Source organism: Sander vitreus, chromosome 17, assembly GCF_031162955.1.
Source record: "Sander vitreus isolate 19-12246 chromosome 17, sanVit1, whole genome shotgun sequence".
In the NCBI taxonomy this organism is placed as follows: Eukaryota; Metazoa; Chordata; class Actinopteri; order Perciformes; family Percidae; genus Sander; species Sander vitreus.
In genome coordinates this window covers 19,310,104-19,323,434 of record NC_135871.1, presented here as the reverse complement: position 1 = coordinate 19,323,434, position 13,331 = coordinate 19,310,104, and the positions used below count along the sequence as shown (strand labels likewise).

At 37.4% G+C, this 13,331-nt stretch overlaps 1 protein-coding gene across 1 annotated transcript in view; it reads left to right on the top strand.

The window, feature by feature from the left end:
* Nucleotides 1–9,559, top strand: part of LOC144532317 (VPS10 domain-containing receptor SorCS1-like) — a 49,294-nt gene extending 39,735 nt beyond the window's left edge. The window contains exons 21-27 of the mRNA XM_078273010.1: nucleotides 219–342; nucleotides 1,556–1,668; nucleotides 2,527–2,661; nucleotides 5,861–5,960; nucleotides 6,457–6,565; nucleotides 7,619–7,773; nucleotides 9,501–9,559. Of these exons, the coding sequence (XP_078129136.1) occupies nucleotides 219–342; nucleotides 1,556–1,668; nucleotides 2,527–2,661; nucleotides 5,861–5,960; nucleotides 6,457–6,565; nucleotides 7,619–7,773; nucleotides 9,501–9,559 (795 nt within the window). The remainder of the gene's footprint in view (nucleotides 1–218; nucleotides 343–1,555; nucleotides 1,669–2,526; nucleotides 2,662–5,860; nucleotides 5,961–6,456; nucleotides 6,566–7,618; nucleotides 7,774–9,500) is intronic.
* The last annotated feature ends 3,772 nt before the right edge of the window (nucleotides 9,560–13,331 follow it).

The following is a 13,331-nucleotide window of genomic DNA, read 5'->3' as shown; positions in this document are numbered from 1 at the left end:
AGCCTTGCATACATTTATATATACATAAATACATTATACACCACAACATGACTACATGAAAGACAGCAGATACATCCATAGTTATGCACACTGTGGTATAAATGTGGATGTACTGCAAACTGCCTTACATTCCCCTTGGAGATTGTATGGCTTTATTATCTGATGTTTCCTTGTTTATTGTGTAGTTGTTGTTGTTGTTGTTTCTGTTTGCCTTTCAGCCTGTTGTGACTCTGGACGGAGCGATATCCTTCACTTTCTCCAAGGAGGGACGGCACACTGTCACTGTTCAGGCTTCAGTTGGCAATACTGTCCATCAGGATCAGATGACTGTGGCTGTTTATGGTAAACTCAATACACATAGACAGCCTCTTAATATAATTATGAATGGAAAACTATGGAGTCAGTTTTGTGTCTTCAAATTTAAAGGTTTTTAAATTTTCAAAGCATTTCCATAAAAAAAAGTTTTATCACAAAGTCTCCTTACTTGGTTTTTCCAGAGCTTATGTGGTCTTCATTAGTGGATGGAGTTTGCTTAGTTGTCATGGTGATGGTTTAGTTTTTATCACATTGTTGTATATGGAGCAAACTCCAAGTCACTGATGTGGGCCATGATATTTGGCTGAAAGCTCAACTAAGTGGATAGGAATTGTTTTGTTTAGCTGCTGTTTCCATGGTTAGGAATAAACCTTCAAGGTCAATATTGAGGCCTTTTTTAAAAAGATTTGTTTATTCTTCCTTCCTTCATTCCTTCATATTTTGACTGTAACTTGTGAAATCACACAGTCTCATATAGATGTAGATGTAGACAACATGTATGCATTAAATTACCTTTAGAGTTTTCTTCTATTTAACTGTAAACATTATTTGACTTTCTTTGTGTCTTTATTAAAGACATATCCCACAACATATAAACCTAGTACATCCCCAAGACCAACCCATCATTGATCTTATTAAGAAATGACATCTACATTGAACCATCCAAACACAAGCACATATAACATGGACCATTATATTTTCAAAATGTTTTCAAAATTCATTTTAAAATGCCAAATTATGTAAAATTCCTGAGGCTTCTCTTTGATCTTGATGAAGGAGTTAAATAATTTAAGTTAATTTAATAAGTTAAATAAATATTAGATATTCAGGGAATAACAATGCATTTCCTAGCTGCCAAAAGTAGGATATATTTCATAATGGGAACTCCAATATTTCACCATTCATTTTATGCACCTTTTCTGGGATATAATATGCAAAATCTTAAAGAATAAATCACATCAGCATGTATGAACTTTGAGACAGACATATGTTCGATTGTGCTCCTATGCTTCCTCATCTTCCTCAATTTACAATTTGGCAATCACATTTAAGCCATTTAATTCTAGCCTCCATATTTTCTGATGAAAATACCATAGACTGTCAATACAGAATTGACTCTGTACAGTACTCTGTTATTCAAAGTATCTGAGGTGGCATCTAAAGAGGTAATCTATACTGTATCATTAGTTAGACAGAAGACGTACATTAGATCGGAATTTGATCTGTGCCTGCATTTCAGATTATTTCCGGTCACACGTTTTGGCCTTTTCTTCTACTTTGGATGAGCTGAACCCCGGGGTGTCTGAGTGGAGAGAGGACATTGGCAGAGTGGTGAAGAGCTCCATGGTTCAGGTCAGTTCCTGAGCTGCTAGCTTTAATTATAAAGGTCGTAACACAATCAAGAATAAACTGAACTCATTCAGATTCTGGCAATTAGCAGCTTTGCGCTAGTCTGGAGAGAAAAACTCAAGTCTCTGTCTAGTGAGCCATTGACATTTCCATTCTTGGTTATGCTGTGTTTGTAATGTATGCATGTGGTCTTGTGTCAAGCGTCGCACTCCACTACTTGCAGTGTCTTTAACCTCACTTGCTGTGTAATTAGTTGATAACCTATGCACGCTGACATGGCGCATCATCTGAAATCATTATCACCAGCTTTCAACTGAACTTGTCAAAACACTAAAGGGCAGTAAAAGCATTACTGTGACAGTTTCCATATGCTCTCTGAAGAACTGAATGCCATTTCCTGGAGAGAACACCAAAACCTCAATTAAAGAAAGCCCAACTGTGGTTAAATGCATCTGGTTTCACCTTTCAGATGTCAAAAAAGCAGCAGGTTATGTAAAAGACCTGGATACTGAACTCTATATATATCCTACAGTTAGCCCTCAGTATGAAACATTCACTTTGACCTTCTGTCTTGTCAGATATTACCATGGTTTACACCAGGAAACTGACAGGAGACCTCTGGTTACGGCATAAATCCACTAAAAGCCCTGGCCTTTACCAAAGACAGTCAAAGTGAACTTACATGTTTCAGTTGATCCGTGCAATATATCTTGACAGTGACTGGTACTTAGGCAAATGATGTATGAAGCGGAGAGCCAGCAGCATTTACTCATTAATACAGGGCCAAAGCATGGAGTATCACTTCAAACACTGTCAATTAAAAAAAAAGTTTATAATGAGATTTTGTTGTTGTTATTAAAGGTCACAGGAATCAACTGGGATCAGCTCCTGGTCACAGTGCTTCCAGGTTTACCAACAACAGCAGAGATTTTCATCGTGCCCGAGAAGAGGCCAAGTCACGGAGCCATGGATGAAAAATGGGCACACCTGGATCAGGTACTGTCTCATCAAATCATTTTAACGGCCCCTGGCAGATGCTCACTACAATATGGTTTTCTGTGATAATTAAAAGCGTGACATGGGCATCACAATACTTCTACAGAAGCACTGCCTTTTAGTGACATATACAGTATAGGTTACATTTTATAGGCACTGTATATTTTTTTTCTCCAGTATTTTACATATTTTTCACATTGTAGGCTTAAGATAAAGGTCAATTTCTCCTTACAATTTATTTCACCGATAGTATCTGTGCTATGAGTTTATCCAGGGTTGTGCCCTGGTACAGTGTAACAAAAGAGCCATTAAGCTCTATTCATCATCTTGTTTGCAATTTCTTACCAATATAAAAAAGCTGATTTCAATTCATCAGTAATTGTCTGGCTTGCCCATATATTACTGCAATCATCCTAAATTATCTCCAATTATTTTTCCAATTTCCGTTCCACATGAACAATAAAGGAGTTTTTGGAGTTTAGTGTTCCACTATAGTCTTACTGTTAGGTGTCTTTTGAATATGTTAACCAAAATAAGATCCACTACCCTCAGCTTGTTAATTTATTTACTAAAGAAGTCTCTGACCTGAGGATATCTGAAGAACAGAGGTATGTGTGCTGTAATCAGATACTTATACTTGCACAGATGTCTCCCTGTAGCTCTACTCTTTTCCTTTACTTTTTTTGTTTGAGATATAAAATCTCTTATATAAGAGGCTAAAAGTCAAAATACTTTGCATTATCACTCATTGTTCTCCATATCTTTTATGAAGTGTTTTGCATTTTATATATATTGAATAATTTTTCAACCGTCCAGGCAGCCACTGGTTTCATAAATTTCAGTGCGTTAAACTTGTCTTTCTGTGAGGCAATACATCACAATGAGCATCATGTCTGCATTTATTTTTGTCAAAGTTACATTATTGTTGCATGGTAACACAGTTTTAAGTGCAACTTGATGTGGAAAGGCTGCACTCTGTTGCCACGTAACATTACGGTTAAGTTTGACAAAAATAAATACAGACATGATGCTCATTGTGATGGATTACCGAAGTCAGCCAAGTTTAAAGTCTCTGCAAATGTATTTTCATACCATGGTAAAATGATTGGACACCACTGGCTGCATGGTGGGTAGGGAAAATGCTACATCATTTCTCGGAAAAGGTCAGCAATGATGAAGAATGTAAATTTTTTGTAGTAATTGGGGTAAAAGATGCGAAGAAGTCTGGTGTGGTTTATTGAGATAAAAAAAACAGAGAACAAGAGGAATATGTTTCCTATAGCTCCAGTTATCAGCATGCAGAGACATAGGACCCATCTCATATACAATAGCTCCATAAGACATCCTCCTCATTTAGTTTTGGAGTAAACCGCTTTGATTCCTTGGGGTGTCATTCAATCAAAGAACTGCTTCCTATTTTACTGTATTTGTGGTTTTATGACTTTAATCATTTTGTTTAATAATGCAACACAAACTTTTTTTAAAAAGATTAATTTGTTGGGCTTTTATTTGATAGGATAGCTTGAAGATAGGAAAGGGGAGATAGCGACAGGGGGGACGACATGCAGCAAAGGGCCAGGCAGGTCGAATTCGAACCTGCACGCGGCTGCTGCCAAGGACTCTACTGGGTAGAGGTTGCCCCAAACAGAAACTTAAATAGTTCATTTTAGTTTGTATTCTTCGCCACTAGACTAAAAAACGTGATTGGAATCTTTGTATTACAGAGACTCAAGCTTTCAAAAATGAGATTGTTTGTCTTTATTGCTCAAGTCCTAAATTACTTAATGTCCCCACTTCCCATGCACTTTGTATTTCAAACCCTCCTAAAAAGTAATGCATAATGTCAACACTAGAGGGCAATGTCTTCCCATGTAAAAACACTGAAACGGCATCCATCAGAGCAATGAAACAATACTCACAAAGCATCTCAGTACATGTTGTAGACTTACAGCCATTTTTTTTTTTTTTTTTTTAAGTTTAGAGACTTGCATAAACCTTTAGATAATCACAACAAAACCATAATCATTTCATGCCAGCTTGCTTCATGGTTGTTATTGCTTTCTTAAGGGAAAATACATTTTTCAAAATGAATCTCTTATCATGTTATAGAAATCTATTAAATATGTAAACAAAACAATAAAACCGTTTTTTTAAGCACCAGCTAAACTAAAAAAAAGCTAATTTATTCATCATAACGGCTGGGACATCGATGTATCACAAGTAAACATCATTTTGCTGGCTCTCAGTAACTTGAACTAAGTTAATAGGTATTTAATTACATTGATGCATCATATAATTGGCATTGAGAAAGCAGACAAACTGGGGCAGGCGGCCTGGATTGGGAATTAAAGAGATGTATTTATCTAAAGCCTGTCTGATTACCTGGCAGAACCTCACAGACAATAGGGTAATAAATCTTCAGTTCACCGCTCTCCTCTCCAGTGAATGACTTGCAATGTGGATGCATTGAGTGATCGTGCACCCACACATACATACATGCATTTGGTAAGTGTATGTGTGGAGCAGCTTATTAAAATGTGTAATAGATTTACTGACCCTGATATGCCACTAGAACAAAAAGTAATTATTCATACTGTGTAGAGCAGTCTAATTTTAACCAGTGGAAAGATTTTAGAAAGAGCGAGATGGAATTAGTGAGGCATGGCTAAGGACTCAAATGGGCTCTGGGAAGGCATTTTGGTCGCCTGTTAAATGATTGCTTCATTTAGGTGTGAAAAGCATGGGAACTTGAGGCATATTAGGGGAAAAATCAAAGCAGCAATTTTATGATATTAGAACATAGTTTGATTTTTAATAGATTTGCCCATACAGAACTTTTGGATCGGTAAATCAGGTATGCTGAAAAAGATAACCACGTGAAGAATTCCCTGTTTCGATTGAAATCGTAAAAGATGATTATTATTTTTTCATAAATGTCACTGCCACTCTATAAGCAGGCTGCCCTTTTATCTGATAGGGTTTCCAGCGGCAGTAAAAGCCTGCTGGGTTTTGCTGCAGCAGGTTTGGTTTTCTGTATGTCATATCAACGTTCGCTCCTCTTTAGAAGGAAGCAAAAATTCTGATTCATAATTCAGACTGTTGGATGGAATGACTGCAGTTGAAATATTGATGACTGTGGAATATTGCTGTGCAGCCGCTGCTAACTGAGTCTTCTCTGCTCCGTCACTCCTCCTCATAGCTGTCTCAGATTCTGCTAAGTGCTTTGAACCAAGACCTCATCCAGTTCACACTCAAACCTGGGGTGCAGGTGAACGTGTTAGCCACACAGCTATCACCAGGTGAGTCTGCTGCCTCTGCCACACACCTGCACAAATAGTAGTAATTTTTGGGAGAGAGGTGCATTTCAGGTGCTTGTCTCTCTGTTATTTGAGGCTAAACTTTGGCAATCCCTCCAGGTTTGAAGTAAAGAGGACTAGTAAGTCTACATGTAAATACAAATTAATCTACAGACTTTCAAATGTAAACTGAAATCTCAACTTTTTAATGTGTTTTAATTGTCCTATTGGTGTATTGTTTGTATATTTAAACTCCCTGGAGAGCAGTAATGATAGGGCATGGATTATTCTTGATAAAGTAAACTATGAAGAAAACAATCAAGTGTTGATTGGACATTAAGCTCTTTGTCATGATTTTTGTAATTTTGACGGCATAACAAGACAGCAGAGATGCTCTATTGTTATATCATTTATATTGATGTCAGATAAAACATATGCATTTATCCTTATTTGGCCTGCATGTGTACTCAATTTCCATTTCATTCTTTCTCCTCCAAAGCTCCTCTTGTAGACAGTGGTGATAGTGGCCACAGCAGCACTGCAGTCATCATGCTCGTGTCAGTCGTACTGATGGGCTTGGCTGTCTTTGTAATATATAAGTTTAAAAGGTACAGTATACTGGATGTAATATATCATCTTTGTGAAAGAATCTGTGGAGATCAATCCTCAGATTTTCAGACTCATCATTGCAGATATCTACGATATATAGATAAATAGTTATTGTTTTGTGTGTGTGTATGTATGTGTGTGTGTATGCATTTTTACAGAGTCGGCCCCATTATCTACAAGCAAGCACCTCACTGCTGAACTCCTTAAACTTTCCAGAAGTATTCAGACTCCATATATCTCTGAGTTATGGACACTCGCGACACAATAATAGCTTGAGGAATAAGACAATTCCCCTCTGTCTCAATCTGCAGAATATTACAGAGAATGACAGTCTAATCAATTCTCCCAGAGTGCTGAATGGGTGTCAGAGTCCTGCAGTTATCAATATTCATCTAACTGACAATGTGAGGTTTGACCTTTCGGAAATGCTAAACACAGCCATCCAAGGTGAGGCATACTCTGCAGAATGGCAGGAAAGGTTGAGGAGATAAGTCCTGAGACAACATATATTATACAGTGAGGGACATACAGTAAATAGCATCCTCTGCAGCAGGTAATCCTATGCCAATCATAGGGGAATGGTTTAGTTCCTCTGTAGTTTGTAGAATTTTACTCATTATAAAGTAAAACATCACTTAACTTTAACTCTCAAGATCTTAATTACTACATTAAGAAATCAACTTTTCGTTTATAAAGCTGCCTCAAATGTCACTGCACCAGCTGCGGCATAAAATCACAAGGGGACACTCTGAAATTAGAAGTGCAAGATGTTAGTTTTAAGCAGAATTGGGGGTGCATCTGAGGGGATGAAAAATTGATTGAAAATGGAGGTGAACAATATGAAAGTGAGAGAGCAATGCCCTGTGAAATGCAAAATGCTAGTTTCCAGCTTTCAAGCAATCCTCTCCCATCTTTAACAGTTAAAAATAGTGTGCAACATATTAGGCTTAGTGAAAGCATTAGTGAAACAGACCTGATGGCAGGTTTTCATTAGTTTGCCTTTTTTTTTTTTAAATAAAAAAAATGTTTTTCCCCCTCTGCATGACCTACAGGAAGATCCCGGGCATCAACACATACACAGTGGAGCAGCCTGACAAAGAACAAGAGGTCATCCCGACAGTGACCTCCATAGCCATCCCAAACCCTGAGGGGGACAAGCTGACCTCACTGGATAATGTGGATGTACAGTTGGATTCAAAAGGCAGAGGTATTATTATGTCTTCCTTTAAAGCTACAGTCATTCCTCTTCATGTTGCGTTTTATTATATCACTTATCAAAGTAATTATTCAGTCTGTGGTATTACACCTCTGAAAGAGGTCAGGTAATCACCACCTGCATTGTTTTCAATGCAACAAAAGGGGCAGCTTCCAAAATGCTGGTGCACTGGTCATAAAAAACTGCAGAATTACTTAAAGGGCCAATTCATCCTAATGACAAAAAATCATTCTCTCAATTACCTTAAGTTGTATCTGGTGGTAGTGGTTTTACTTGACCAGGGTTTGAGGTATCCAACTATTTCATAACTATAAAGTCATTCCTATGAAAAACTGTTCAGAGTGACACCTATGAAGAGTAAAGCCATAGAGATATGGTCAAATTACACTTCCATCACCTCAGTTGAAGCCCATATTGTGCGCGTGACGAATAAAAGCAAGCTTTTCCTGTTCCGTTGCGATCTCCTGGCCACTCTTCTTGAACTTTTCCTTGCAAATTTGCAGAAACAGTGATGCACTGCTTAAAAATATAGTCATTATTCTTGTTAATTAGTACAGCAGACTTGGGTTGACTATTATTCACGTACAAAACATTTAAGTTAGCCAGTTACTTAGAGAAAGCCTGGGAGATGAGGAAAATCAGGACAAACTTTAAGCTTGTAGCATTTCTTTTCTGTTCTCTAATATTCAGAGTACAACATGTTTGCAGTTTACACATGAACATATGTTATTTGAGAGTACATACAAGTACATATAATGTTTCTTTTAGTTTTGCCTATGATTTAATCTGAAGTGTGTTATGTGTGATACTGTATATAGCAGTGTCTTGTAATCCCATGGGATATGGGCCAAATGTTTGGCATGACATATAAATATAAAAACAAACTACCTAGCAATGTGCAATCAACTTGTACAGTTCTACAGTTCAATTACAGTTCGATGATTGCTCTGAAAATATTCCTTTACCATACCAAAATTTTGACACCATATCCTTGTTTAGGGGCCATCTGATCAAACAGAAGGCTAATGTGACCGTGCCTTAACCAGAACATTGTTTCTGGAAATACTTGTTGCTGTTGAATTTTTAAAATGTAATTCTTTAATGCTATGAACACCACAAACATTTAATTCATCCCCTTTGTGTTTGAGTTGTGGCAGGAATCACAGAGACAGATATCCCACAACTTCAGTACATAAAGCCCAAACTATCTGCATAGTTATTTTTATACAAATTGTTATATATCAGGGTTGAGTAAGAACAAATGTTTTTTGTAAATGGTGTGAACTGACCCTTCAGCAAATGAAGTTGTCACAAAGATTGTGAAAGTATATTAAAAACTGCACTCTGTATTATCATACAGTAGTTGCCAAGATAGTTATTATGTGCAGTATATTTATGGATTTGCCAACCTGAGTTTGTCACAGCAAGGTATTAGTATTCACAGGTAAGTGAAGCACAATCAAGTGCGAGCTAAAGTGATGAGAATGTCTAGGTGAATTATTTGACCCAATAAAATAATTAGTGCATCAGGAAAGTAGCAGCGTGGTGAAAGCATTTTCATCAAGAAATATCTACGAGGTTCCAGTTGATTTACTTCTACCCGTAGCTAAACAATCGACCTGTCCAAGATAAATGTGTTTGCCTGCAAAAATACCCCTGTATGCAAATGGATACATAAAATTCCTCCTCTGTCGCTTTCCTTTCTTCTCCCTTGTCAGGCTACCTGCCATCTCACACAGACATCAAGCTCTCTGATGAAGCGCCCCATGTGTTTTAATGTTGAGAGTCTATGACCAACTCGAAAGCAATACATCTTCTTTGGCAGTTACTTCCAGCAAGCTATGAAACCACAGTCACAATGAATGGTCTCGAGTGTTTTGCTACCCATGCATGGATGGACCAGTTTACACTGTGCTGCCTAATCCCTCTGAGGAGACTGTACAGATTTATACTTGCTTCTTGAAAAGGGACACTTTTTGACTGAAAATACTTGTATTTTTTGCAAGGACATTGATCTTTTTATGTAAATAATGTACATCCATAATGGAAGAAGTAAAAGTTATTTGTCTCATCTGGTTACAGCTGCATCTGCTCAAATATGAAAATATTAAACAGTGGGACAGAAGTGATGTATAATAATATCTCAAAATATGCTCCTATTTTGGTTCTCTGGGCTTGTGTTTGTGAAGTTTACTTTGTTTAACTGTGGAAATGGCTTATCTGAGTAAGACAGTGAGGGAAGCAGATTCATTAAGCTCTACAATCAGAAAATCTTATCACCAGATTCTCATCAAATGAAAGCTTGCAATATCCAGGAGATGAACGAGGGATCCTAGGCCCAGATCTGTGTATTCCATCAAGCCTGTCTCTTTGCCGCTCAAAATGTTATATATGTCATAACAAAAAAAGGACAGAAGATGGAGAAGTGGATATACTAGATAGGTGTATACAGTAGATGAGAAACTGAGCAATCCCTCTTGTTCAGGAGACTCAAATAAGTCATTTTAGTGCCACTGGAATGAATGATACATGTTATACATACTTACTGTACAACTAGGTTATACACTATGTTGCATCTAAATCATGCATATGGATTATTATTGCAGCAGCAATCTTATATTTTCATTTAAAGTAAATGTGCCTGTTAAACAAGGCAATGGCTTTTAAACATGTGCTTCATTGTTTTGCTTCGTTTGTTGTTCTTGTACATTGTGGTTTCTATAAAGAAAACTAAATGTAAATTTTTTGAATAATTCCTGTTAAAGAAGCTACAGTACAGCAGCAAACACTTGCTGTAATGCAGTAAAAAGTGCTACATATGTATTTCATTTAATTAGTTTGAGATTGATTAGCTATTCGTTTGTGTTCAAGATTCACCACCATAAAGTGAAAAGACTTGTTCTCCTTGACACAGTTACAAAACATTTCTCATGTTTTTGTTGTTTTTCTTTAAAACTGATCTCACTGTGAAGGCTGTGGTGCCTTCTTACAGGAAGTACGACAACACTGAAACCACCAGGTTTGCATGGGAACTCATTTTACACCTTTTTCTTAATTCTGGACTGTTTATCTACCACGGTGATACCAGCATCTCCACATGGCATTTTCTCAGTTTACAGTAATGCAGAGGAGACTGTAGTCTGTTCTCAGTTCGCCCCCAAGGACGCAGCAGACAAAAGGCTGCAGATTTGTTCATCTCCTTTGCTGCGAGGGACACAGAGATAGAGAAGACGTATCTCCTGTCAACAAGGCTCAGCCTACGCACGGAGTTTTGGTCAGCTGCTGTCTCTTTGGGATAAGTGCTGAAGTTCTTCTTCATCAAACTTTTCTTTTTAAGTGTTGTCAGCATCATATGTCAGTAAGACAAATGGACTGGAGGCTTCTCCATACTTCTTCCTTCCAATCCTGCCATTGAGCCTGAAGCATAAATAAACTCATAGGCCTACTCATCATCAGGTGAACCCCGTCTCTCCACACCGATCATCAGAGTTTTATTTTGTGATTGTTATTTATTTAACAAAACTCTTGTCAGGTCCAAATAATCAACCTGTGAATACGATTGTGAACAAAATTGCATGTTTTTGTTTTTTTTTCCTCTTTCAAGATATTAAAAATATGTCTTAATTAGGAAAAAATGAAATGTTAGAAGTGATTGATGATGCAGTTGGTTGATACTGTGTTTTTCATTTGATCTTGCAGGAGAAACCATGGTTGCAGAATAAAGCAGAAACACAACATTGATGTTAAACTCACTTCCCAAAAGCACTAACAGCTTTCTGCTGTTTCTGCGGTCTTCGATCTGGTAAAATCCATGTGGTTGACTGCTGCATATAGTTGTATTTGACCTTTAATTTAGTCAATCAACAGAACAGATTTCATAAAAGGTGAAACAAATTGGTACTTTTGATCGACGGGCACTATCAATTCACCAACTTTGTGGCTTTGTCTCTAACACGTGTTGCTTTGCAAGTTTCAGTGCATCCATTTGCATGATGCAATGGGGCCGAGCGGGAGGACAATGAAAAGCACCAAGTAGCCTGGAGAGATTCTAATGGGCTAGTTCTTTGGCTCTCCCACTGTGAACAAATTAATTATCTCCTCTCCAGGAAATCAACACACACACACACACACACACACACGCACACAATCAAGAAAGATTTTCCCAGACTGGGTAGCATCTTGAATTAAAAATGTCCCACAACAATAACCCACAGCAATATTGTGTTAGCCACAGTGTGAAATTGATGAGCATGTTTCCTTTCATCGAGTGCTACATTACAGTGTCTGGCTGCAGCGAATCATCCATTAGTGATTGTCACCGTTCAATTTGATTGTGCACCACCGAACATCCCAGGGCGGTTAGAGAAAGGCCTTGGTGTTAATTCAGACTGAGAGCAGGAGCGAGAATAAGACTCTCGGGGCGTTGATGGCTGTTGGAGTGATGAAGATTGGTGTGTGATATGAAAGCTGTTGAGGTAGCAAACAAAATGCAAAACAGAGGAACAAGGGCCTTGTTGCTGCAGCTTTGTGAAGAATCATTTCAGCCACACAGTTCTGTCCTCCAACCCTGCTCTGGCATTTTAATGTAGAAGGCTTGTTTTTTTCCCTTCTAAATCTGAGGATGGAGAATAAGCAATATAGCGCCAGTAGTTCTTTAAAAAATCTTTAGCATTTGACTGCAGCCTCAGTAATTTGTCCATTAAATAAAAAACAACTGTAACTGGCAACTTGAGTGATAGATTGATAGAGGTGGAATGAAGCTCAGTCAAAATGTCAAATGGGAATCTTCACATGGGTGTTATCACACTTCTGCCCATTAAAGCTGACTTCAGAGACTCTGAGGGATCATTAAAACTGTACTACTGAGACTGATACGCTGGCTGCTACAATGCACCTGAGTTTTAGAGAACACTGTGACAATGTTGTAAAAACGCTTCATGGATCTCTGTTTTCAGGTTTATGTCATGACAACACAGACATTTCTCATACATAGAGTCTGTCTTGGCATCCTTTTAAAGAGTGTAAACTATAGTAGTGTATAGCTTCCATTACAACACAAACTGTATAATAGAAAAACATAATTTCATATAAAAATACATTTATTTTGAACAATTTTAAAATGGCAATTTGTTCACAGTAAGAAACATGATTCAAAACAAGACAATTTATATATCAGACAAAAATGAACAACATTATAGATCATGCACAACTTTTGGCAATTGCACAACTAGACTATTAGACAAGGTGTTTAATAATTTGTTTAATGTGTAAACTTTAAAACCAACCATTATATATTTACAGTATTCGCTCACCCTAAATTTATATCTTTTATCACAGGGCATGCTACTGTAAAAAATCAAATAAAAAAGGACATACAGCTTTTGAGACTGAAGATCAAAGAAACATACCGACTGTTCAGTGAGTTGGCTTTAGAATAAAGTAGAATGGCGCTACTGTATAGATTTACATTCCATCTTCTTCTATGTACAGGTTTACAGTATGTCCACCTCTAAGGCCAGGCTTTCATGTCCATACATCACATTAGTAGC